This window comes from Myotis myotis, unplaced genomic scaffold, assembly GCF_014108235.1.
Source record: "Myotis myotis isolate mMyoMyo1 unplaced genomic scaffold, mMyoMyo1.p scaffold_m19_p_14, whole genome shotgun sequence".
NCBI lineage: Eukaryota > Metazoa > Chordata > Mammalia > Chiroptera > Vespertilionidae > Myotis > Myotis myotis.
In genome coordinates this window covers 25,334,702-25,362,591 of record NW_023416318.1, presented here as the reverse complement: position 1 = coordinate 25,362,591, position 27,890 = coordinate 25,334,702, and the positions used below count along the sequence as shown (strand labels likewise).

Genomic DNA, 27,890 nt, shown 5'->3' with positions numbered 1-27,890 from the left:
CTGGCAGAGCTTAGTCCCTGATGGACCCCTGAGGCTCCTCGCTGCCTCGTGTCAGGTCTTAGGAGCCCATGGAGGCAAAGGAGGATAAGCAGCAGTAAGTGCTGGGGTTTGATTTTCTATTTCTCCTTCCAAAAAACATTTTCCTCCTTCGGGGGACCGTTAATTGAGTCATCCCCAATGTGGGAGGGCTTTTCCTCTTTCAGTCCCCCATCCCTGTCTCATTTCTAGTAGTTGAGCACTTACAGTACTATTTTTGAAAACACACTGTTTACTGGGCATCTACTGTGTGTCAGGTTCTTTACAGGCATTGCCTGGCCTAAAATTCTTGAAGTCATCTTGAATTATCCACTCTTTCTCACACACCATATCTAATATGCTAGCAAATTCTGTAGGATGAATATATATAAAATCATAATGTAATTTTATGATTTTTTATTATTTTCAGTTTTTATTTTTATTTATTTTTATTTTTATTTTTATTTTTTTTAAACATATTTTATTGATTTTTTACAGAGAGGAAGGGAGAGGGATAGAGAGTTAGAAACATCGATGAGAGAGAAACATCGATCAGCTGCCTCCAGCACGCCCCCTACTGGGGATGTGCCCGCAACCCAGGTACATGCCCTTGACCGGAATCGAACCTGGGACCTTTCAGTCCGCAAGCCGACGCTCTATCCACTGAGCCAAACCAGTTTCGGCTTATTTTTATTTTTTAAAATCTTTATTGTTGAAAGTATTACATAGGTCCTCCTTTCCCCCCATTATGTAGACTTTATCTTTAAAATATATCCAGAATCCATAATTAATGCCTTACACTATCACCCCATCTGGTCTAGGTACCAGCGTCTCTTACGTGGATAGTACAATGGCCTTTGCTTCGCTCCTTGTCCCTTTCCAGCCTTGTCAACACAGCACTGGAGTGGGCTTTTTACAAAGCAAATTAGATCACTCTTCTCCACTGGCCGTTGCAAAGGAAAAGCTAAGGCTCCAACAATGGCTTATGGGGCCTACACATCGTGCCTCTTTTCCTTTACTTGGCCTTATCTACTACTTGCCCTCTGACTCAACTCTGCCCCAGCACACAGGCCTCCTTGCTATCATCAGCAATGGTTCTCAGAGTGTGGTCCCCAGGCCAGCATCACCTGGGAACGTATTAGAAATGCAATTGTTGCAGGCTTCCCACTACAGGCATACCGACTCAGCAACTCTAAGAGCAGGGCACAATAATCTGGGTTTGAACAAGGCCTCCAGGTGATTCTGACGGATCCTAAATTTTGAGAACGATTGCATGGCTCGTTATGATGTGGAGCCAGTACTATCTGCTTCTAAAGCCTGTATTTTTGGTCCTCAAACTCTAACGTATATAAGAATCACCTAGAAAACTGGTTAAAACTGGTTCCTGGGAACCTGCCCCAGAGATTGTGTTTTAGCAGTTTGGGATAGGACCTATTCTAACAAGCTGACAATTGATGCCAATGTTGCTACTCCAGGGCCCACTCCTTGAGCACCACTGTGAAGACAGCTGTACTTCTGCGGCACAGCCTTGGCAGCTAAGGTTCATTCTGCTGGGATTCTCTTCCTCTTTCCTGTCCTTTTTTTTTTTTTTTTTAATTAAATCTTTATTGTTCAGATTATTACATTTGTTCCTCTTTTTCCCCCCCATAATTCCCCTCCTCCCAGTTCCCGCCCCACCCTCTGCCCTCACTCCCCACCCACTGTCCTCATCCATAGGTGCACGATTTTTGTCCAGTCTCTTCCCACATCTCCCACACCCCTTTCCCCCCCAAGAATAGTCCATTCCCTTTCTATGTCCCTGATTCTATTATAATCACCAGTTCATTCTGTTCATCAGATTATTTATTCACTTGATTCTTAGATTCACTTGTTGATAGATGCATATTTGTTGTTCATAATTTGTATCTTTACCTTTTTCTTCTTCTTCCTCTTCTTAAAGGATACCTTTCAGCATTTCATATAATCCTGGTTTGGTGGTGATGAACTCCTTTAGCTTTTCCTTATCTGTGAAGCTCTTTATCTGACCTTCAATTCTGAATGATAGCTTTGCTGGATAAAGTAATCTTGGTTGTAGGTTCTTGGTATTCATCACTTTGAATATTTCTTGCCACTCCCTTCTGGCCTGCAAAGTTTCTGTTGAGAAATCAGCTGACAGTCGTATGGGTACTCCCTTGTAGGTAACTGAGTTTCTTTCTCTTGCTGCTTTTAAGATTCTCTCTTTGTCTTTTGCTCTTGGCATTTTAATTATGATGTGTCTTGGTGTGGTCCTCTTTGGATTCCTTTTGTTTGGGGTTCTCTGCGCTTCCTGGACTTGTAAGTCTATTTCTTTCACCAGGTGGGGGAAGTTTTCTGTCATTATTTCTTCAAATAGGTTTTTAATATCTTGGTCTCTCTCATCTTCTGGCACCCCTATAATTCTGATGTTGGTACGCTTGAAGCTGTCCCAGAGGCTCCTTACACTATCTTTGTATTTTCGGATTCTTTTTTCATTTTGCTTTTCCAGTTGGGTGTTTTTTGCTTCTTCGCATATCAAATCTTTGACTTGATTCTTGCGCTCCTCTGGTCTGCTGTTGGGAGTCTGTATAGTATTCTTTATTTCAGTCGGTGTATGCTTAATTTCTAGTTGGTTCTTTATCACAGCATCGAGGGTCTCATTAGATTTCTCGAGGATCTCATTAAGTTTATCGGCGGCTTCTAGACAGTTCTTGAGAGACCTTAAAAGTGTGGTTCTGAACTCTATATCTTCCATTGACAATTTTGTCCTGTTTCTTTGTCTCCGCATTTTGTTATGCTTTCTTGGTGCACCCCCTAGTGGTCTTTGTGCGCAGTCTTGTAGTTAAGCCTTGATTGTTGTAGCTAATACTAGGGGGGATTTGACCTCCAGGCCAAGTGGCTGTGAGAATCAGCTGTGTCTGCAGTGAGAGAACTTCTGTCCTCTAGGGAGGTGCTAATCTGGCGTTTGCCTGAGGCTATCCGGCAAATGCCTGTGTGCAGGGCATGGGCGGGGCGGGTGGGCCGCACGGGATCACCAGGGTGGGCCGGAGAGAGCAGTTATGGCAGCTCTCAGTCCTGTCCCCAGGGGCTCTGCCTCTCTGAGTCCCAGCAACCGCTGCAAACCTCGGAGAGAAAGCTGCACTCGCTCCGACCGAAGCCAGACAGTCCCGCTTCTCCCATTTGAGTCAGGGTCCCTAAAGACTCGCCCGGATCTGGAGCTCAGAGTCTGCGACTCCCTCCCGATTGAAAACCCCCACCGTGCCCTCCGCCACCAGCCCGCTCTGCATGCACTCCGCACCTCAGAATTTGACTTCAGCACTGCGCCTCCTCTGAGTGTCAGTATGCGTTTCTCTTTCCTCCTAGTTGTAGGACTTCCACTCAGCCAGCGTTCCTGTGGTTCTGGGTGATGTCCATTCTGTCTTTTAGTTTCACTTTTGAAGTGGTTGTTCGAGGCAGCAAACTCCTGCGTTAACCTATGCCGCCATCTTGGTTCTCCCTCTTTCCTTTTTCATTTGCCACCTTCATAATGCAGCCTCCACACTATCTAAAAATGCAACTTACCTCCCATATGCATGCACTCCCTTTTCCCTATTCCCTTCTTTAGTATTGTCCTTAGTACTTAACACCATCTGATACAGGCATACTTTTTTTCACGGTGCTTCGCTTTATTGCGCTCCACAGAGGTTGTATTTCTTACAAATTGAAGGCAAGACCCTCCACCAGCAAAAAGATTACACCTCGCTTTATTGCGATACTTCCTTTATTGTGGTGGTCAGGAACCAAGCTGGCACTATCTCCGAGGTATGCCTGTATGTGTTCTACTTATTATTTTATTTTTCATCTGCCTTCTCCACTGGAATGTAAGCTCTGTGAAGGCAGGGATTTTTGCTTGATCACTCATGCATCTTCAGTGCCTCACAACAGCACCAAAGAGGCATAACTCAATAAAATATTTGTTGAAGGAATGAATTATTCTGATGTTTAGTTACTCACACCACGAGTACTTAATTGGGTGGATGCTTAAGTATGCAAGCAAACAGCCACAGTCCTTTCCTCCAAGGACCTGGTTCCAGTACAAGCATTTTACTGGGTTATAGCTATGAGAAGCAGATGGAAAAAACTAATGTCAGAAGTCTACAATGACGAATCAATCACAACCTTTAAATGAATGTTTCTATCTATGGAAAGGTAATAGGAAAGGCCTTAGAAGTTATTTACACTTTACCAGGAATCAGCTTTTCCAAATCCTTTACCGAGAGCACTTTTTGTTGGGATGCAGGGAACTAGGATCCAAGGGTGCTGAATGGTGTTTGTGTGTATTAGAGTAAGGATTGGGAGCGTACCGCTAACACAAAGCCAGAGCAAAACAATTCCAGGAGATTCACTAGCGGTAGTAAATCTTTTAATGGCTCATTAATATATAATGGTCCGGATGGTGGGGACCTAATGATAAATGAAACACAATCTTTGCCTTCATGGAACTTATTGATTAGTAAAAGGTATTTTAGTGTGTACCAAAATCATGTAAACAACAAGTGGGTACATAAATAATTAATTGTGGTGTTAGGAAAGACATGAACGAAATACTAAAATGGAGACTACATGGAGTGAGGAAGGAGAAACCTTAGGAAACGCTTCTGCGATGACTTCCAGGCTGAGACGTAAATGTTAGTGAGGCAGGTGTGCAGGGAGGCAGGCGTTGGGAATGAGCCACTCCAGGCAGAGGGAAGGCAGGATGTGCGAATACCCAAGGGGAATGAGACTGGTGCTGAAGGAAGGGGGGCCTGGAGAAGTGAGGGGAGAGAGGCTTGAGTGCAACTGAAGACTTTAGCTGGACAGGGTCTCCCAGGACCGCAGAGCCACGGTATGAAGGCAGTATTTATTGTAAATGCAATGAAAAGATATTGGAGGGTTTGACTGGAAAAGGACTGGATAAAGGAGATGGACTTGGCTTTGGTTTGAAGTAAGGTAGGGATTATATTTTAAAAGCTTCTATGTAAAAGTATTCTAATTCGCATGTTCCATTCTTACCTTTACTTTTCAAGTACATGGCATTTAAAATACTCCCTTTTAGGATGTCTATTACAACTTATTTAAAAGAAGAAAAATCTATAAACTATTTCCTTCTAGACATTTCTTTAACATTTTAAAGAACTCAGTAGCTTACATTTTTTTAAAAAAAATACCAGTGTAGTTATTAGAAGCAAAAAGTGATAAGAAATTGAATTGCTTTGATGCCTGCACAGTGGTCTTTTCTTGATTAATTCTTTTGGTCATTTGGTAGTTTTTATAAGTTTTCCAGGTGAGCTTTTAAAATTAAATAGTCTTCCTCATCCAGATGGATGAATTTACTAGGTAACTAACTTTTAAAGATGAGTTAAGATTAATAACTAACAGCCACATGACAAAATACTGCCAACATGCTTTGTAAGTGTGATCAAATCACTACTCTGCTACTCCCAGCGAGAGTCCATACACTGCACTGGTATATTGGAATAAATAATCATTATTCACACAAATCCCTTTATCTCATATAATTTAGAGTGAGAAGATGCCCTCTCAAATTTTAATAGCCCGAGCCCCTTATTAACTATAATAAAGGCTAAATAGTCTTGACTGACACTTGAAATATATTTAACTCTTATTTTATGTAATTATAACTCAGTACTGAAATGCTCATTGAGAGAAATGATTTACTATTGTATTCTGTTTTTCAGACAGCATAAAATAGAAGCTGCTGGCATAGTGTATAAAACTGAAAAAGAAGAACTCAAACATGAAAAAGAGCCTGGAAAGAGCACACCACATTCAAAACCATGTGTCAGGAGACACCGTGTATATTATGCTAAATTCATTAACACAAATGCAAGAACATTCAATGAACCAGTTCCCTACATAGATCCTAAAATAGGGACAGAAAACCAGGTCGGACACATGTTCATTATATACAACTAAGATTTAGATTCAGAAGCTGTTTTGCAGGATAATTTAGTCACAGACTACTTAAAGGATATAACATATGTCAGACTAATAGTTTTTATAATCCAACTAGAGGCCTGGTGCACAAAATTTGTGCATGGGTAGGGTCCCTAGGCTTAGCCAGCGATCAGGGCCCATTGGGGCCTTCCGGCTGCTGGGCGGGGCCTTCCTTCCCCAGCTGCCAGCTGCCAGCCGGGGCCTTCCTTCATTCCGTGCCACCCCCTGGTGGTCAGTGCATGTCATAGTGAGCGATCAAGCTCCCGGTCAAACTCCCGAGGGGACACTTTGCATATTAACCTTTTATATATACATATATAATAGTTTAAAGCAATAGCCTGGAACTACTCTCATATAACTTTTGCATATAAACCATATACAAACACACATATTTCATATACATTACATACATTTCATTATATATATTCCATATTAATTCTAGAAAAATGATTTAGATTCCTTCCATATATATATATATATATATTTATATATATACACACACACACACACACATATATACATATAAATATACATACATACATATATATATATACATATATATATGTATGTATGTATATGTATGTATATATAGCCACACAGTAGTGCTTGGAGGTTACTGAAGAAATATCTTCCATAGTATTTGTAACATATTCTAATATAAAAACTTCCCATGATACCTGAGATTCAGATGCTGTCTATAAAATAATAGTTACCATTTATTGAAAGTGTATGAAGTGTTAGGAATAAGCTAAGTGTATCATATGTTATATCCCTGAATCTGCACAAAAATTCCTAGGATGTATTATTGGAAATATTTTACAGATGATAACATACTCCAAAAAGTAAATTAACATGTCCGAGATTACAAAGTTAGCAAATGTCATAGTCACATCTCTCTGGTCCAGGACTATAGCTTTAGCCAAACCACACTCTTATTCACACTATTATAGTAAATATATTCCATTATCATCTTTTATTAAATTTGTTAGTTGTTTTTTTTTGAGGTATAATTTATCAGTCTCCCACTGCTACTGTTACAAATAACCACAAACTTAAACACTAGTTTAAAGCAACACTAATTTATTCCCTTACACTTCTGGAGTTTAGAAGTCTCAAATCAGTCTCATTGGCTATAGGTAGGGCTGGTTCCTTCTAGAGGCTCTGAGGGGAGAATCTGTTTCCAGTTTCTAGAAGCTGCCTGCATTCCTTGGCTTATGGCCCCTTCCTGGTTAAAACCAGCAGCAAAGCATCTTTATCTCTCTCTCTCTCTCTCTCTCTCTCTCTCTCTCTCTCTCTCTCTCTCTCTCTCTCTCTCTCTCTGCCTCTCCTGCCTGACAGCTTCTAATGACCTTAGAAGCTTACATTACATTAAGTAATTTAATTACTTAACATATGTCATTATGTTACACATATTACATTAAGTGATTACATTAGACCCACCTAGATAATCTGAGATAATCTCCCGCCTCAAAATCCTTAACTCAATCACAGCCCCAAAGTTCCCTTTGCTTTGTAAATTTGGGTATAGTTGTGAGTTAGGTGTAGTTGTGATTTAACTTAACATTTGAATAGAAGTTTGTTTTAGAGGATTCTCTTTACAATGATAACACGAACTGTTTCTATAAAACTGCACACCATGACAAGTATGTGTGGATGTGAGGCGGAAATTTCTGAGGTCAGATATGCTTTAATATCATGTAGTAAACCCTTACATGGGCAGTTTTAAGACTATTTTATTAAAAATTATTTGGGATTTAAAAGAAATATACAGACGAGGCCTACACTGGGGAAATAAGCCTGGTACCGAGATCCAAGTTAGTGATGTTCTCAGATATTTTACAAAAGTCAATGAATGACTCTCCTGAGCTCTAGTTTTGGCTGAAGGTAAACCAGACTATTAACTGAACCCATCCTTACCCTGGAGATGCTAAGGAAAAGATGCTGGTTTGAGAATAGAAATATGAAACATAAAAATTTCAAAATTAAATCCAACTGATTTTCTCTTACTCCTAATTCATATGTCTCTTGGAAAAAAAATAATATGAACAAAAGTGTTAGGAGCTGCTGTCAGCAAGTGACAGAGCAGCAGTAGAATCTTTGCTTTACTAGTGCCTAAAAGCTAACCCTTTCAGAAACGGTGAAAGTAAGTCTGAAATGAAGTAAGAGGATAGGTAAGAGAGGTCGACAGTGGACTTGAATGAGGAGTTACAGAGACTGGAGGTGCGTCCCAGAGTTAAAAGCGTGTCTGACTCCAGTGTGGAGTGGAGGGAATGTTTCTATTTAAAAAACAAACAACAACAATAAAAACCCTTAAATGTCCTCATTTCCAAGTATCCGAGGAGTCATACAGTGCTCATTTCACATACTTGTAATTTTTATTCTATTATTTTAGATGACAGATTTCTTTATAAAGTTAGCTTGTTTAAAAAAACAAACATGCTGGTTTATGGTAATGCTGGCTTTCAGAGGAAAGACAATAAAGTTGCCTAAATATTTAAACTGACAGATTTGTTGTTTTGTGTATTTTGCTACGATAATATCTTTAGAACACCAGATTGGATGACTGTATTTAATTACAAGACTTTTAAATGAAATAATTAGTGTCATAGTTCTGGCTGGGGACATAAAATTGGTGCTCGCGGGAGTAAAAAGGTGCTATAGCTCAGTCACTCCCCATGAAAACTAGTGTGGTTGTCTGGTAGTTTTAAATATTGGCATTTTAACTGTTTTCCGAAATGGGTTTTATTTTCCCCAAAGTGTACTTTTCAGAGCACGAGGCCTTCCTTATGAGCTCAATAAAGTTCCGAAGTCCAATGTTTTTTAAAAAACTGTATTTTTATCGACGTTTTCTCAGAGCTTCACAATTTACATTAGCATATAAAGGTCCTGAGAAATCCTGTGATGAGCTTGTTTAACTTTGCTTATCTCACCCTTTTCCCAGTATTTAGCTATGGAAACCTCTTTCATGTAGCACCTCGTTATATGCCACACAACTGGTGTTCCACAGACCACCATTTAGGAATAACTCGTTGGGACATAACAAATTGCTTACAAAGAGGTATTTTTCAGCACTCCCGGTATCCAGAGCACACTAGAGATGTAGTAATCCCTTACATGAATGTAACTCTAATGTTTGTTTAATGCCACTAAGCTGCCTTAGTAAAATGTGATGGTCTGTGAGTAAGGTGTTAGTAAAAGCCCGCATTTCCCGGGGTCCTTCACGTATATGGTCCAAACTCACCCCCACCAGCAGCTGTCTTGGCCAGGCCGCTGTGGCTGCTGGTGTAGAACTCGGCGTACCACCTCCTGCTTCTTTGAACTGGTTTTCCCAGGATGTCTCATTTGCTTTTACTACTTATATCCCCTGAGGATTCTCCTTTAACTTCCCGAAGAATGGAAAATAAGCAGTGTTTACTAATACATTTCTAAAGGCTTAGGGAGAACACAGATATAACATAAAGACGTCTGCACAGTGGTTTCCAAATGTGGCTCAGGGGTCCATGGCACCCCAGCCGTCAGGCCTTCCAGGGGCCAGGGATTAAAGGGAACCTCGGTTAAAGGGAACCTCATCATCAGGAATCTCCAGGCATCTCCCTACCATGGGTCCCAGGCACTGTCATCCTGGGGCAGGAAAGGAGACAGGCTTGGAAGGGAGGACTTCCTTCTCTCTTTGAGTCCAAAGTTATGAACTGGGAACAGCCATCTTTTTTTAGGCAAAACCCCTTCCACCATCTGCCAGATGTGGCCTGATCTCCAAAGCCTACACAAAACTATCATACTAGAGGACTTTACCCAGACTGACAAAGTTCATCATCAATCACTCTATCAGCTCTCAAAATTCAACGTAAGCGATGGTAGACAGGGCAGTAAATTCTTCGTCTTTCCCTTTAGCACAAGGTGAAGAATAAAACAAACCTCCACCTATACCTTTAATCATAATTTCTTATCATCAAATGCTTGGATCAAAAAGGCAAGCCCATGTGCATGGGCCCAAACACCCTCTCACTATTCCAGGAACAAGCCAGACTTTTAAGGGATGGGGCAGAATCTCCAGAAACAGAAACGATATAAAAATATTTTGTTGAACTGTGGGATTTCATCCCGCTGAAGTGAAAATTCATCCAATTAACTAACCAGGACACTTTCTCCAACTTTGGGATCTTAAAGTCAATCACACTTGAAGAAAAACTATTCATTATTTCCTTTGTGAAACTAAAGAGACTATTTTGGTAAAATTCTAAATTCAAAAGACTTCTTGAAAGGTGAACCAGTATTTCTGCTTTAAATATAGTTTTTGCTCTAGTTTGGGAGAAAAAGAATTGAAGCCTGCCAGGTGTTTCCTAGTGGTTCACTTATCCCAGAGTTAGTCCCCCAGTTCCTGGGTGTTAGCAAAATCTCTGGTCAATAAAAGAAGATGCACTCTTATCATAGGAGACCTTCCTCATGGTGCTCACTTGGCACCCTTTTATTTTTATTTTTGAAATAATTTAAGTGCGTTTGTGCTCCTCTGGCTTTGCATTCCCCAGCTGATTTGATGCAGCAACAGGGCAGGGAAATCAGTGTGTGCACAGGTGGGCGGGGGTTTGCACTGTGGCAGCTCTGCTGCCTGTGGGTGGTAGACCCTGGCGAGGTTACCTGATCTGCCAGCAGTTTTCTCATCTGTAAAGTGGGTGTACCTACTCACAGCACTGTGGTGAGAGCAAGTGAGAGAAGGCCTGCACGTCCCAGACCTCTGGGCATAATAAGCACCATCATAATCGTGGAGCTGCAAGAACGAGGCATGCTGACAACAGTCGGGTGTGACTATTTTCAGTAATCTGCTCTAGAATTCCTACGTCAAATAGTTTTATGTTTTGCAATTCACCTTTTAACCCGTTCTGAAAAATGAGGCAGCTGGTTTCTCCTATTCTCCCTAAGTCCCTACTTTCTTATATTTCTTTGATCTCTGAAAACTTACTGGTTACCTCTGGTTACAATTTGTCATTGTCCTTAAGCAGTGGTTCTCAACCTTGGCTGCACATTAGAACTACCTGCGAATCTTTTTAAAATCCTGATTTCTTGGCCTCATCCTCCAGAAATTCTGTTTGTTATGGGGTGAGGCCACAACATTAGTAACAAAGAAACAGAATTTAGGACCTAAAGGCTCAATTCGAGTTGCAAAGTGAGGTCTAACTCTCTCTTCAACGATGCCTGTTCATCCCATCCTCTTCAGTTTGGAGATAATCTCCCTTCACAAAGAACCTGATGTTGAGTAGGCCCGACTTAATGCTCTAAAGGGTGTACTCTTCTCCAAACTTTTAGCCTTTTCTTGATTTCTTGCTGCAATAGAATCCCCCCCACCCCCCCCCCCCCGAGAAAACCCTTTTGCTGCCGTGGGCATATTCATGAATTTCTCCTATCTAAGCGTCTTGACAATTTTCTGACAAGTTGACTGCATTCGATTATTTCTTTCGAGTTTGAGCGTGTGCTCCTCTTCTATACTTGCCTGTCTTTTTAGAAACTAAACTCATTTCAGAGCTGACTCCCATGCGGCCACGTGGCGTTCTTTAGATGCCTCTTGCTGCTTATATCAACGTAGCTTTAATTGCATTGTCAGAGTTTTACTTAGGAAGTCTTTGATTATGGAACCATAGCTGATTTTTTAAAAAGCTGATCTCCTCTCTTAAAGCTAAGGTGGGTGTTTGATGATACCTAAGGTTTCATTGCCTAATGGTAACCAAGAGCTCCTAGTGTCACAGTGGCCTTCTCTCAAGGTTCTCTCACTTGTACCTGATCAATCAGTTTCTAAAAACACACACAAACGTTTTAGTCAGAATTAAGTCAAGTAACTGTGAGGGAATTCCCCCCCGGCTTTCTCAGCTTCTAAGAGACCAAACTGTCTTACATGCGAATGAAGAGCTTATCACTTCTCCCTTTCCTGTGTATTAGGTCAGGGTTTCTCATGAAAAATTCAGTAACATCAGAGATACTTCCACTTAGAACAAAGTTTTTCAAGTGAAACCATTAGTTATAAGTCAATGTGGGTTGCAACGGGCATTGTGAAATAAAACAGAAAAGCAGTGAAGTAGAAGAGAAAAGTAGCCAACTGCCCCGCGTGTGGTAAGATAATTGTTTTGTGAGACTAAAAGTTTTATGCGTGTGTATGCACTGCGTGCTCCTACAGGACATAAAATGTAGTTCATGGTGTGGGCCATGGACAAAAAGCTTTGAAATCCACCCTCTTAGATGGCAATACATTATTTGTATTGTCATAATAAAAAGTATAGAACGTAATTTTAAATTAAATTGTGTTCAGTATTATAGGCATACATGTGTACATCCTATACAATAAAAGGCTAATATGCAAATTTCCCCCTCAACCAGGAGTTGGGCCGGGAATTGGACAAGGGGGCGGGGCCAGCCAGCAACTGCCCACAGCCTCTCCCCCGAGCCGGCCCCACCCCGACCACTCCGATTGGGGCAGGCCAGCTGGATCCCACCCATGCACAAATTGATGCACCAGGATTCTAGTATGTAATAAAATTGTATAAAACAGAAATATAACTATTTTGTTTATTTTTATAACTCCATCTGTTAATAGAAGGTAGTTTAAGAATTCAGCATCTGTATTTTAGCTAAAAATGTATGATATTTCATTTTTAGGTGTCTTTTAAGAAATACAGTCTTTGTGAAAATGTATTAGATTTCAGAACTTTGTTTTAGAATATCCAATGACTTGTGGAACCAAATGACTGAACATTAAAAGCCCTTAAGCAGCACACAAAAATGGCCTACCGTAGCCAATTTTACGTTTCCAATTTTTTCCCATAAAGGATGACTGGTGGTCACATGGGAAAGAACCTGAGCATCACTTCCAACCACCTTATGATATTAACAGCACCCAGAGGAGTGACTTTCAAAAACCAATGTGTCCTTTGGTTTTGCCGGTCAGGCACAGCAAGCTGCAAAAGCCTTCCTGTGGAATAGGTAAGGTCAGCAGTGGTAAAACTTCTTCTCGGTGATCTCAGGTTACTCCCATCTACTTAAGATGTATTAGATCTGCTGGACCTCCTGAGAAAACCTCTTCTCTACAGAAGGTGAACACAGATATGCCAGTGTAGCCCTTGACAAGTTTTTTTCCTTATCCCTTCCTCGTGGACAGCTTTATCTCCAAACACGTTTAATATGCCATCATAAAAATCGTACCGATTAGTAAACACTAGCCTCCAAGTCAGAAACAGTAGCATTCTTCTCTTTATTGCGCCAAACTTTAAAAATCGCAACTATTAAAATAGTAGGCAATACTTTATGGTCGCATTTCTCAAAGTGCAATCTGAAGGAGGCTAGTTTTGCGATGTTTATAGGTGCTCAAAAACAAACAAGCAAAAACCCCAGGGTGGCCAACACATGGGGACGGCCAATGTGTCTTTCGATAAAGGACTGGATAAAGAAAATGTGGTACATACATGCCATGGAATACTCCTCAGCCATAAGACGAAATACTGCCATTTGCGACAACATGGATGGACCTTGAGAATATTATGCTAAGCAAAATAAGTCAGTCAGAGAAAGCTAACAACCACATGATTTCACTCATATGTGGGATATCAAACTGAAACTCAGAGAAATAGAGGACAGCATGGTGATTACTAAAGGGAAGGGGATGAGTGGGTGGAAGAGCATAAAGGGGGCCAAATATATGGTGAAAGAAGATGATGTGTCTATGGGTGGTGGGCACACAATGCAATATACAGATCATGTGTTATAGTAATGTACATTTGAATCCTATATGACCCTATCACCAATGTCACCTCAATAAATTTAATTTAAAAAAACAACAGGGGAAGTGGTTAAATAAGTTCTGCAAAAACTGAATACACACACACACACACACACACACACACACACAGTGGGGCCTTGACTTACGAGTTTAAGTGACAGAACTCATAACTCAAATTACTCATAAGTCAAATCTTAAAGTGAACAAGTGAGACACGTGATGCTGGGCTGACGTTGTGGCGTTCACTGTGACATTCGCTGCGCCAACTAGCGGTGGGGTATCTGAAGCTGGCTCGTAACCCGAATTTTAGCTCGCAACTCAAAGCAAAAAATCGGCCGAGAGAAGGCTTGTTATCTCGAAAAACTCGTTAGTCGGGACACTCGTAAGTCAAGGCCCCACTGTATATATAATCTGTCTATAAATTCAGAACTCTTAAAACCCTTATTCTAAGCATAAACAAAGTTCTCAGGAGTAGTAATTTTTTAACCATGAAAAGAGGAATTGTATGACATGGACACTAGAAATTTGTTTTCAAGTGGTGCTGGGCATTGGACCCACTGAGAAAGAAATGTAGTCCTGCACAATATTTGGACCATAAATGAACAAAATTCAATTATATTTAAGTGTTGTTTAGCAAGTCTCAACTTTTAGCATCAATCTAGAAACACAATATGGAAAACTTAAATATTGAACAGAATTTAAATTTTATAGAACAGAATTATATTACCTGCCTTCACAAGAAAGGTAAATATACAGTTGACAGAAGATGAGGCATAGAAGAGAAGGGTGTAATATCATTATTTAACGTGAGCACTCAAGACATGCTACCCAAAGTAGATGAAACAAAGAACAGAAGAACAAGCTTAAAGTGAAGGGACCTAATATACGAACCAATTTTCTCTCCAGCCCTGGCCTCTTGACTGAACTTCAAGACTACATAGCCAACCACTTACTTGACATCTCTTCTTAGATAGCTAGCCTCCTTTTCAAATTTTGCGTGGCTGGAGTAGAACTTCTCATTTCTCCCATCCAAACCTATTCCTCCACCAGCCTTTCCCATCTCGATAAATGTCACTATGCCCCCAGATGCTCAAGTTTTGATGATCTAGAAGTCATTCTAAAACTCCCTACCCTCCACATCCAGTCCATCAGCAAACCTTGACATTTCAATTTTCAAAATATATCCCAAATCTTCTTGCCAAGGTAGTGCAGCCACTGCTTCCCCACCCCATCCTTTCTCCTCTATAATTTGTTATCCACACCATCGTCAGAAGGATTTTTTAAAAATATAAATGATATCACTCTCCTCCTTTAGGTCCTCCAGTTACTTCTTATTTGTCATGAGAAACAAAGTACCTACCACCATGCTTAGTACATAGCAGACAACAAATGGTAGCTATTTCTATTAATTATTTTACTGTACCAATTAGGTGTTGAACTGGAATCTAACTTTGGGAACCTGGCATAGACGTCTTCTTTTCTCCCTCCACTTGCCTTCCCTCCCTCCTCCTTCCCCTTCTGTCTCTCTCTCATTGGTATTTCTCATTGGCAAGACCATTATTGTACCCAAGTCCTAGCACAATGCCCAGAGTCAACCAATGTTTATTGATTAGTTTAATGAGAAATACATATCATCCAACAGATTATATAAAGTCATACTGTAATTTCAACTAACATACACACCAATACAGGCTTGTAATTTATTCATATTTTAGATGGTATCTGGATTCTAGATGAGCATGACTTTAAAATATTTTAATGTAACATTTTGAAGTACTTACATAAACTAGTCTGTATATGCCAGCTTATGCATGTGGACATGGAAAATGTGTATGTAAACATGCATTAATGCCAATTGTAAGTCATCTCCTAGTCATTCTGTTCCATCAGCCCACTTAATTACGCCTGGTCTTTGGCATTTCATCTTGTGCTGACAGTGAAAGTGCCCTTTATGCCTTGTACCACCACGCAATTTCCTGGCTGCCTTCCACAGCCAATTCAACACATGACTCTGCTCCATCATATCAGAGTCCCTGCAAGAATAAGTATTCACTTTTGGTTTTATGTAATAAATCTTTATAAATTGGAAAAGCTGATCTAGTTTGTGAGGGAGGTATTTCATATTTATATGATACTGTGGCTGTTTATCGACTACTTGCTATTTTAACATTCTTTTGAATTTCAAGCTCAGATACCGTGGTTAAAAATAATTTTCTAAACTAGGTTTTAGTTTGTGTTGCTGTTTTTGCACCAAGGAGTAACAATAACAATTGCTATAGTTATGTTCAAGTTTCTGTTTTTCAACTATATTTTGAAAATCTGTACTATTATTTTTACATTAATAATCTTTAAAAAAAATTTAAATATATTATTTATTTCAGAGAGGAAGGAAGAGGGAGAGAGAGAGAAAGATCCATGATGAGAGAGAATCATGGATCGGCTGCCTCCTGCAAGTCCCCCACTGGGGGGTCGAGCCCAACCTAGGCATGTGCCCTTGACCGGAATTGAACCTGGGACCTTTCAGTTCACAGGCTGACGCTCTATCCACTGAGTCAAACCAGCTAGGGCCATTAGTAATCTTTTTATATAAGATCAAAATAAATACTATTTAGAAGAATGGGATTTCTAATAGAAAAGTATCACTCATGTTTTTTAAGTAGACACAAGCAAAATGTTAGGAAAATTTGTCAAAGTAAAAGCTGCTAAGTTTCCTCCAATATGAGGAGTAAGTTGTATATTTGAATAAATCTTTGTGTGTGTGTGTGTTGTTGTTGTTTTTTTATAAAATATAGATGGCTAGCACCAACTTGCTTGTTGTATCCTTGTTTAGAAAATTCCCATTTTAGTCAGATTAAGTTTCTAAGAAACAGAGAGTGGATTTCAAACATTCTTCATAGACTTTGCCTTATTTCTTGCAAGCCTCATCTAACAAGGCTTCTTTTTAAAGTAATTAGTTTGGGTCTGATTTGAATTCTTATGTAGAGCAACCAACCAGTAAGAAATTGAATATCTTCTTTGATGTTTTCCCACTTAGATGTTCTTCACTGCAGAGAGCTTCTTTAAGAGACTCATATATTTGCATAAGTGAACATGGCAGTTATGCCTAATTCTGAAAGGCATAATGTCCGAGTAAGAAATTTCTCTCTATAATAGCTCAGGTTACCTTTCCTCTCCTTTTATTAGTCCCCATGAAGAAATTTTCTTGAGTTATTATTTTTGAAATTCTGAGAAGTTCTAGATCACTACATAAAAGGTGATTCATTAAATTTATTTGACTTCCTTCTGAAATATTCCTGTTATCTGCATAACAACGCACTCCAACATTTAGTTGCTTAAGAGAACAATCATTTTATTTGCTCCTGATTCTGCAATCTGGACTGGGCTCAGCTGGGCAGCTCTTTGGTTGGTCTTGCTGGTGGGTGCTTGTGTGGCTACCTTCAGTTGGCAGGTGGTCTGAGGATTGGTAAAACACTGGAATGATTGCTCCTCTCCATCTCCATGTGGTCTCTCCATTTAAGTTCTCCAGACGGGTGGCTGAACTTCACACATGGCAGCTCAGGACTCCCCCAAGTGCAAAAGCAGAAGCTGCAAGGCTTTCATGAGGTTTATACCTGGAACTGGCACCATGTTACTTCTGCCAAGTCCTATTGGTTAAATTTAATCACAAGGCCCGTTCATATTCACTAGGAGGGGACTGTTCAAAGATGTGAATACTGGGATGCCTGATTCATTGGGGCCACCTATGTAAGAGACTACTATAATGTCCTTTAATCGTTCTTTCTGTGAGAGTGTATAAGTGGCCAACTCTTCACCTAGCTTTGTCTGAAAATATCTTTAAGTTGCCCTCACTCTTTACTGAAGGAAATGATTTCCTATCCCTTTCAGTTTTCATGTTACAAATATTTCCTCCCATCCTACTATTTCTCTACTAGTGTTGTCCATAGTGTTATTCATTGAATAGGAATCCTACATTTTGATGTAATTAAATTTATCAGGTTTTCACCTATGGGCTGTGCATTGATTGTTTATGATAAGGTTTCCTACCCTTAAGTCACAAAAATTTTCTCCTTTATTTTCTTCTCTTGATTTTATAAGTTTACCTTCCATAATTATGTCTTTAATCCTAGATTCTACCTGTACGTGTAGTATAAAATAGGGGACCTATTCCATTTTTCTCCATGGAGTTTTCTGCATACCATCTACTAAACAATCTACACACCCCCATCACTGACTTGTGGGACCTCCTTCACTGTATGTTAGGTTTCACTGTAGAAATGGGCCTGTCTCTGAGCTCTGTTCTTTCGGTTAATTTTCAGTTGGTCAATACTGAAATGCTTTCATTACATGGATTTTTAGTTTGTCTTTATATCCGATAGGGAAAGTCCGAGTCTTTGCTCTTCCTTTTTCAGAGTTGACCAATTTATTTATGACCTTTATTTTTCTGTTTAAACTTTGGAACTCATGACATTCCTCAAAATATCCAGCAAGACTTGTATTCAGTGGTATTGACATTATAGATGAATTTAGGAAAAATGGTCACCTTTGCAGTAATATACTATCCCCTTCTATCTAAGTGTATGGAAAGTCTATTTCTACTTTTTTTGTTTAAGTTAAAAGTTTAAAAATTTTTCTTGATAGAGAGCTTCTGGATTCTTTGTTAATTTCTAATTCTTTGTTATTTTTTCTTCCTATAGAGAATGTATCTTATTTTTCATTTTATTTTCTAGTAGGTTACTGTTATTACAGCAAAATCCTTTTGATTTTTATACACTTACCTGCTTACTTTGCCACACCCTTATTCTCATAATTTATTGATTCTAGTGGCTTTTCTATTCAGGTAATTTTAGCACCTACAAATAATGAGTTTTTCTTTTCCTTGGCAATCATTATACTACTTTTTTTCTTTTTAAAATAATACTCACCAGATTCTCAATTACTATGTTAAACAGAAGAATTTTAGTTCTGAGTTGTTATGGTGAATATTATTTTTCTGTCTTTTAGTCTTTCTCTTTTTAAGGAAACAAAAAATTTAATTTTCTATATACCTTAGGCACCCTCCTTGACTTATTTCTATTGAGTTCTTCCTCTAGGAATTTTTCAAAGTAGGTCTATTTTAGGGGAAAACATTTTGAGGCCTTCTTTACCTCCCAATATTTTTTATTGTGGCTTTAGAGTTAAATAACAGTTTAGTTGGGTATAATAATTCCTTTTTTCCTTTAATATTTAAAAAATATTAAGTAAATTACCATTGTGTTCAATGTTGTTGTGCAATTTGATATAAATCTACTTCTTACTCCTTTGTTGGCAATCTACCTCTCCTCTTTAAAAGCATTTAGAATTTTTTTGTCTGAGATGGAAATATGTCTATAAATGTCTTAGATGTGAGTGTTTACTTATCTACCCTGCAGGATTGGGAGGAGAGTGAGGCAATAAGAAGCTGAGGGCGCAAAAATTTAAGGAGGCACTCACTCCCAGGATCACACAAGTGCTTCCTTAAATTTTGCATCCCATGGGACTGGCCTGTCTCACTTATTCCTGGCCTTGCTACTTGTGTGGTAATCTGTGAGCCCTTTCAATCTGAGGTCTTTGAACTTTAATTCTTAGATATTTATCATCATTATTTTTTTAAGTATTTCCTTCTATTTCCTCTTCCCAGTCTCCTGAATTTTAGTTTTGGTACTTCTACTGTCCATGTTTCTTAGCTTCTATTTTACATTTTTATTTCTTTAGGAATAAAGAGATAAAAATATATGCTGCCTTCTGGGAGAGCTTCTTCGTCTGATCATCTACTTCATGAATCTTGCTGTTGTTCTCATCTTTTTTATTTTAATCATTACATTTTTATTTCTAATATTTTGTGTGATTCATATCCATGGCCTCTAATTCTTGCTTCATCTTATAATACCATCTATAGTTTTGAGAATATTATGCTTAAATTCTTAGTGCATTGATTCTAGTAATGCTGCTTCAAATGATATATATATTAAATTTTGTTGTCTTTATTTAATAACATCTGTCCAGTTTATCTTAGGTCATGTTCCCTGAAGGGAATCAGCAACCCTGTGTAGACAAAGGCTAAAGACAAGGTCTGGCTAATGTGCCTCCCAGTGACTTTAAGGAAAGAAAATAAGGTGCAGGCTGGGAGCATCAGTCCCCACAAAACCATTTGGACCCTCTCCAGTTGTTGTCTGGACCAGTCCTCAAGTCGGGACTCCACTTCTTTCCCCTGTACACTCTTAGAAAGAGGCATCACTGAGAGAAGGCAATCTCTTGGTATTTTTAATCCCCCAGCATTGACGGTTGCTAGGGGAATGGTGGAGGAATGCCCAAAGGGGCAACATACATCTCCCTTTCTCTATCATCATCTTGTCCCTAGAGCAGTGGTTCTCAACCTTCTGGCCCTTTAAATAAAGTTCCTCATGTTGTGACCCAACCATAAAATTATTTTCGTTGCTACTTCATAACTGTAATGTTGCGACTGTTATGAATCGTAATGTAAACATCTGATATGCAGGATGGTCTTAGGCGACCCCTGTGAAAGGGTCGTTCGACCGCCAAAGGGGTCGCGACCCACAGGTTGAGAACCGCTGCCCTAGAGGGACTTCTGTGCTGTTTTGATGTTACTAAATTGACAATAGATGGCTAGACAGTTTCTGCCATTTTCTGCAGGCCCGGGGCAAGCAATAGTCTTCCCAAGGCAATGTGGGGGAAAGCCAAGAACAGATTTCAAAAGCTTTCCCCAACCTATTCTCTATTGGCTGCATCTGACCTCCTACCCTCCAGCAAGCTGCCATCAACCCTTCATAGCAGTTCACTGAAGTCTTACAGTTTTTTGGTAGTTCATCAGATTCATGCTTCTTTTTCCTTCCATGGCTTCCCCCTTTGTCAGGATACCAAAGAGCTGGCCCCTGCCTAACTTTGAAGACCCTCTCTATTTTGACCCCAGCATCCTAGAGATTTTGTCTTTAATCCTCACAAATCTGAAAGCAAATTATTATCCCAGTTTTTAGAGAGGAATGCGTCTCAATGAAATTAAGTGATTTTCTTCAAAATCTCACAGCTGGGAAATGTGATAGAGCTAAGTGTGAAAACATGTCTATCTTATCCCAAAGGCCATGCTTTGGATACTTCATTAACCCCTTCTGATTAAGGCCTAAATTTAGAGCTGCTTTATTTAATTCAAAAAGTTATCAAACTGCCCTGACCGGTTTGGCTCAGTGGATAGAGCATCAACCTGCGGACTGAAAGGTCCCAGGTTCGATTCTGGTCAAGGGCATGTACCTTGGTTGCGGGCACATCCCCAGTAGGAGGTGTGCAGGAGGCAGCTGATTGATGTTTCTCTCTCATCGATGTTTCTAACTCTCTATCCCTCTCCCTTCCTCTCTGTGAAAAACCAATAAAATATATTTTTTAAAAAAATTTTAAAAAATGTTATCAAATTGTGTTTCTGCGTGCTGGACAAAGGCACGCATCCCCAAACTAGTAATCTTTTCCCAATTGGTAGCAAAAAAATATGTTATGGTTAGAATTTTTTCAATGTCATATTTGTCCACAAATTTTAGTAAATCTTTGGCACCTGCTGTTCTTTTATGTGCTAGCAAATCCTAAATGTAAGGTAATGATTAAGTAGAAAATGAGTTGTGAATATCTGACCTCAGTTAAAAATCAAGAAAATATTATCAGTTAGCACTGTTCACCTACTGAGAAAAGATAGCCATTTCATATCATGTAATATATATTTGAACTCTCATTTTTGTTGGTAACATTAGTTTATATCAGTGTCTGAATATTGAATTGAATTCACGAATGTTTAGTAAATGTGAATTTACTAACATATTTTTCCTTCCTGTATATCCTCCCTAATTTTAAAGGCATATTTAAAGAAAGAAAGAAAAAAGAGAAGGAACTCTTGGACACAAACAACACTGTAGTGTTTGCAGGGAGTAGGGGAGGTGGGCAGAAGTAGAGGAGGTTATGGGGGACCAATAGTGATGGAAAAAATAAAGAAAAATATTTTAAGTTTATATTTAACAGCTAATACACTCATACAGTACACAATTCAAATGGTAAAACAGAATATACAGTGAAAGTGAATCTACTGCTCGCCACCTCTATCGTCCAGCCAGGTAATTCTCTCTCCATACAAAAACCCTGTTTTCAGTCTTCTGTTATCATTTCATAGATATGGTAGGTATACATAAGGTCTTATGTACATATTTTTTTATAAAAGAAAGAATTTTTTAAATTTTGCAGCTTGACTGAATTTTATGTCACTAAATTGGGAAGTACCCTTACTCCTTACATAACCTTGTATGCTAAAAATAAAGTGAGTTTCAAAAATTATTTAAAGTATTAAACTTAGGGTAGAGAGACCAATGTAAAGTCCCTTATATGCCTATCACCCAGATTGAAAGATTATTTTCAAGTCAGGGTTTAATACTCTGGCAAATTTGCAGAGCTTCTGTCAATGGGAAATTTAAAAAATTATGTTTTCAACTACAACTGCAGCAGCCCCAGGGTCTTCCAGTTCATTCCGTTGGTGCTAGCTGGGAGCAACTTAGGCATAAATTTCTCAGAGCCTTTCTAGGAGCAAAAATAAGTTGAAAAACATATTGTACGTATTCTTTTCCCAAACTTTGGTTGGTATCTGTGCAAGTAACGTATTTAACAGATTTCTAATGTCATTATTGCATTAATAGTTTTTTAAATTACAAGTAATTTCACATGTGGGGCTAATCTGATGGCTTTGATTTGGTTCCTTTCATAGCGAAAGAATGCTGAATCATATTTATTATGTAGATGTGTGTGGCAACCTTCCACACTTAGGAGAACTTGGTTTCATTAGCATTTTTATAAAGCATGAATATTATGAATGCTGATTTTATATCCATCCACAAATCTAATTTTTGCCCTGACTTCACAAATCTCTTTTCCCCCCTTAGTTCCACTTGCCTCTCCCAATGCATCCACAGAACTTCAAAGGAATTTTATAGAACGTATCTCCTTTATACATCAATATGATTCCAGGAAAATTCCCAGTGAGCCCATGAGGTGTAAGGTGAGACAGGATTTAGAATCAATTATTTAATACTTTAGGATGCGATATATTTATGATAGAACCTTAAGCCTTTTTAAGTCATAGTCATCTTTCTCAAAGTCGATTTAAGTAAGTTAACAGGGTTATTATAAAATCTCCACCACGTCATAGTTAGAACTAAACAATGACATCATAATTTTGGATCACAGTGTTTAGAATTTGGTTTAAATTATTAAAATCATTCACTTAAGTTAATAGCAAAGCAGTTTGATAAACTTTTTGATATGCTTTTACATATGTGTTGCAGTGGGATGCATGTAAGGTTTACAAAGTCAAACAAATATAATAATAGTCAATTGCTGGATTTTTTTCCAACTACAAATGTTTGTTTTCATACTTCACTATAACTAAGTCTTTTGTGGTAACCAATAGACATTTGGCATACAATCATAAATCCTCACGTCTATGAACTGTAGTTTCTACTGTATCCATAGCAACCTATAGAGCAAGAAATAAAATTTGATATGAATCGTCTTATACAATCCCAGGGATAGGAGTTGAGAATGGCAGATAATGAGGTGCTGCTTCTCTGACTCTCTACTTTTCCCTTCTCTTCATTTCCTGGTGCACCTATTTCATAATTTGTTTAAAAGTTCACCAATAAGTTTGGGATGAAGGTGACAGCCAATGAAGAAACAGAGATAGAAGAAAAAAAAAGCAGCAGAGATATAAGTGCCTGAATCACCAGGACTTGACTTAACACATGAATTCAGTTCATAGTCCCAGCAACTTGTGTTCCCTGGTTAATGTCAACTTTGTTTTCCTTTCCAGCGGCATGGAGTTTTTATGCAGATAGAGATAAAACCAGGGAGGAGGCCAAGAGCTCCTCAGGGAACAGAGGCATTACTGAACGCTCCAGGGTCATGCTCATCAGAACAGCCCAAAAAAACAGAGAAAGGAAACTCAGCAGAGAGCAAAATGACCTCACCGGGTGTCGGCCAACAAACGTCCCCAGAGCTGTTAGAGACTAAAGCCCACTTATCAGAAACAGACGTGAGGGAGGCGGCCACGGCCACGGCCGGCCCCACGAGTCCTGTGAGGGGGGAGTCTGCTGACGGCGCTCCAACGACTGCAGCGGATGCTCTGATCACCAGGCACAATCCTTCAACTCCGCCAATAAAAAGTCAGGATAAAGTACTTTCTCCAGATAAAGACATAACCCTTGGAACGTAGAGAAATTTCAGAATCATCATATAGGCTCTTGCATTTGCCTTTTCTCTTACCAATAACCTCAAAACACACAATTTACATAACTGAGAGAATTTTTAAAAAGACAATTACAATATACCAAAATTCTAAGAGTGGTCTTAAGAATTTTTATTCTCTAGCCTTTTCTATCATTTCCACCCCCCTCCATTCTCTCTCTCTGTTCCTTCTGGGACAGCTACTCGCTGAATGATGGAATACTTGGATTTATCTTCTATGCCTCTTTTACTTTCCTCTCATTATCCTTCTCATGGTACTTTACCACGAAACGATGCAAGAGCCCCTTGACACTCACTTTCTATTAATTTGCTTTTCAGCCTTGTCCATTATTATGCTGGGCCACCTATTGAAGTTTATAAAAATTTTAGTATTATATTTAAATATTTAGTATTATATATGCATGCTTTCTAAACACACAAGACTCTTCCTACAGTATAGGTAGGACAGCCTCTCTCATCCCTTTAGAATAATACTATAGTCTTTAGTGCAATGCCTCACTCTCTTGGTATTGTACTTTTTCCTTACACGCTTGGTGCTTCTTGGTTGGATACCCTGCTTTGAGGATGAGATTTCCAGATCCTTATCAGCAGAAGCTGTTTCTGTCCATCACAGCCTGGCTTTGGGACAGGGCTGGGATATGCCGGCAGACAGGCTCTGAGGAGGATCTGTCTGAGAGGCTCTCTGATCCTTCTGGGGGTCAGGAGCTGCTCAGGCACTGCCTTGCTTTTCCAGACCCAGTGTCTGATTTGATCCAGACCACAGCTGCCCATTGCTTAGCACCGCAGACCGGGGAAGGGGAAACTGAGGTGCTGCTCCACATGCGGTTCCCCAATTTCCCAAACTGATCAGTGTCCCAGGGTCCCTTCTCCTTCCTGATATCCACCGACTCTCAGCAGAGCTCTGTAAGACCTACCTCCACAGCCGTCATCGCCACACAGGTGACACGTGTCAGATTTCGTTACATTTCGTTTTGTTCCTCCACACATTTGTTCTCTGGTAATAGCTTTTTAAATTTATTAAAATGTGTTTATTCTGATAGTCAGTTTCCCTGTTTTTCAATGCTATTAAACTCTATTTTATTCTCTATATCTATCTATATGTATTTTTATAAGCAGATGTGTATATCTATCTGCCATTTTGAGTCAATTTCTAATTTCCTTTTAAGTAAATCATTTGAAAACTACATACTTAAATATTAGTAAATAAATTCTCTGCAATAAAGCCTCACAGTTGGCTGACAAACATCACTGAGAATTGACACAGTCTTTTTTTTTTTTTTTAGAGAGAGAGAGAATGGAAGGGAGGGGTGGAAGGGGGAGAGAGAGAAAGAGATAGAAGCATCAATGTGAGAGAGAGAGATCAACTGGATGTCTCCTGCACATACCCCGACCAGGCCCGGAGATCAAAACCTGCAACACAGGTACGTGCCCTTGACCGGGAATCAAACACATGACCCTTTGGTCCTCAGGCTGATGCTCTAACCATTGAGAAAACTGGCCAGGGTAACACATTCCTCTTTCTTAGAGAATATGTTTTAGTAAGAAAGAGAGGAATAGCCTAGTTAGTGGACCACTACCATAGGCTAGGTTGATGGTTCTCAACATTTTCAAATAAGAGGACAGACATCTTTTCTGCATTAGAAAAATATTTATGGTCTTTCACAAAACAGTAATAGAACTTTCAGTATCCATAGTTTGAGAAAACACATAATAACAAAATGCAATGATGATTTCCAGGTTCAAGTCTCTTTTTCACCTGATAAGGGTGTGTCTCTCCACGATGAATTTCATAGCCTATTAAAGTTATAACAGCCTGTCAGTACAGACAGTACTCTTAAATTTCACAAGAAAAATGTTTTCCAAGTAATTCCCTTATTAGGTATTTTAGTAGAATAAAAAGCCCTTACCAAGATACAGGATTTTTTTTTCAGCTTATCAAACCAAACATAAAACATGAACTTTCATATATTTTAATATTTTAAGACTACCTTAATGAATGTGCTAATAATATTGCTATTACTAATACCATACGTTTGTATGTTTTAAGCTTGAAAGCATTTTCAAATCCATTATCTCATGTGATCCATATAATAATGCTATGAGCAGAGCAAATAATAATATCCCAATTTTATGGTTAATTATAGGCTCAGAGACCTTCAGTGGTTTCCCCATGTTTGCAGTTAGCAAGCAATAGAGCGAGAACCAGAACCTTGGTTTCTCAATGCCCAGTCCATCTATTTCCAAATGCCAACCAACAGGACAAATGAAAACAACAACAACACAAAACAAAACACAAAAGGCCCATGTAAGAAGCATCAAGAAAAAAATTTCAATGCTTTTATTGAGAGATGATAATTTTACTGCTTTGGGGGATTTAAGATACTCTTTGTTAGACTTCTTTTTTATAATGAACTAAGTTGATTTGGGAAGCACCCGTCATTTATAGCACAGATAAGTGTCCATTAAAACGTAACAAAAACATTTGAAATGTACAACTGAGCATTGAAACAAGAAATTGAAATCCTTGGGAGCCAGAAAGAGAACACGACAGTGGCGAGCAAGAGGTGAGGCTCAATAGGCAACTGAAGAAGTGGAATCAGAAGTGGAACTCAGTGGCAGGAAATATAATAGCTGAGCTGGAAGGGGGACTTGAGGGCCCATGTGCCATGGAGCTTGAGCTAAGCATTGAGCCAGGATTAGCTAGAAGAACTCTCCTGCTGTGAAAAGGACTCTAGGTACCTCCTCCCATTAGCCTGAGAATTAGGGGAGGAAGTGGACTGATTACCACGCAGATGACACGGGGTGGGAATCAAATGTACCTTCATGAGCAGGGCCAGTTCCCAAACCAAGGAAGCAACAAAAACTGGTTTGAACCAGGGAAACCTAAAGGACCATGTAGAGATAAATATGAAGCTGCCCCATCCTAACACTTTAAAACCCTGGATACATGAGCCACCATGGAAAGAAATACCCATGATGAGATGGGTATATCTGTAAGAAGGAAAACTTTTAGGGAAGGGAATTAGCAGAATTCATGCCCCAACAGTTACAGACAATAGAGCATAATTATAGATAATTATGCATAAAATGATTCAAGACATAAAAGAATAAAAACTACGTAGAAAAGCCAGAATACCATACAAATAACCATTTTGGTGGGTGGGGGAGGGGAGGTTATAGAAATTCTAGAGATAAAAAATGTCATTTTAAAAATACTTAAGTCAGACAGTAGCTTAAGAAAAAAAACACACACATCAGTAAACTGGAAGATAGAGCTGAAGAAATCTCACAGACTACAACAGAAAAAGATAAAAAGAAATCTAAAAAGAAGAGACACAAACAATAGCCTTTTATTAAGAGTTCCAGAGGATATAATAGAAGGAATATGAGGGGGAGAACTTTGAAATAAAAATAGCTCTAATAGAGATTACTACTGGTTGCCAATAACAAATCTCCCCCTCTACCTTATTAATAGAATCACCCCTTTTAAACTGGGAATTGGCTGCCCAAATGAAAACAACATTTCCTGGTTCCCTTGTAGCAGGCTTGGCCAAACGAGTATGTTATGGGATATAACTAGAGCCGCATGTGCAACTTCCAGGAATGCCCTTACAGGGAAGAGGAAGGCCCTTCTCTGTACTTTCCCTTTCCTAGTAGCTGGAATAGAGATATTATCATTTGAGTGGAGACTCTCCTTGCTGGGAGTGGTAGAACAATAAGAACAGTCCCTGAGTCCCTGATGTCATTAAATGCCACCTGGATTGCCTAATTTATGTGAGAAAGAAAGAAAGAAACTCCTATCTTGTAGAAACCACTCTGGTTTAGAGAGTTTTTTTTTAAATCA

General features: G+C 39.1%; 1 protein-coding gene across 1 annotated transcript; it reads left to right on the top strand.

Annotated features, from left to right (window-relative positions):
* The first annotated feature begins 68 nt into the window (after nucleotides 1-68).
* On the top strand, nucleotides 69-24,940 carry CUNH2orf73 (chromosome unknown C2orf73 homolog). Its single transcript, XM_036335578.1, has 5 exons — nucleotides 69-94; nucleotides 5,727-5,934; nucleotides 12,798-12,951; nucleotides 22,687-22,802; nucleotides 23,613-24,940. Exons 1-5 carry the CDS (start codon nucleotides 69-71, stop codon nucleotides 24,012-24,014), a joined length of 906 nt encoding a protein of 301 aa, XP_036191471.1. The 3' UTR covers nucleotides 24,015-24,940.
* The last annotated feature ends 2,950 nt before the right edge of the window (nucleotides 24,941-27,890 follow it).

Excerpts from the sequence above, each read along its gene's own strand:
- CUNH2orf73 (XM_036335578.1), top strand. The coding sequence starts at position 69 with ATGGAGGCAAAGGAGGATAAGCAGCA. Across the intron at positions 5,935-12,797 it reads AAATAGGGACAGAAAACCAG|GATGACTGGTGGTCACATGG; the intron begins GTCGGACACATG and ends TTTCCCATAAAG. Across the intron at positions 12,952-22,686 it reads AAAGCCTTCCTGTGGAATAG|TTCCACTTGCCTCTCCCAAT; the intron begins GTAAGGTCAGCA and ends TTCCCCCCTTAG.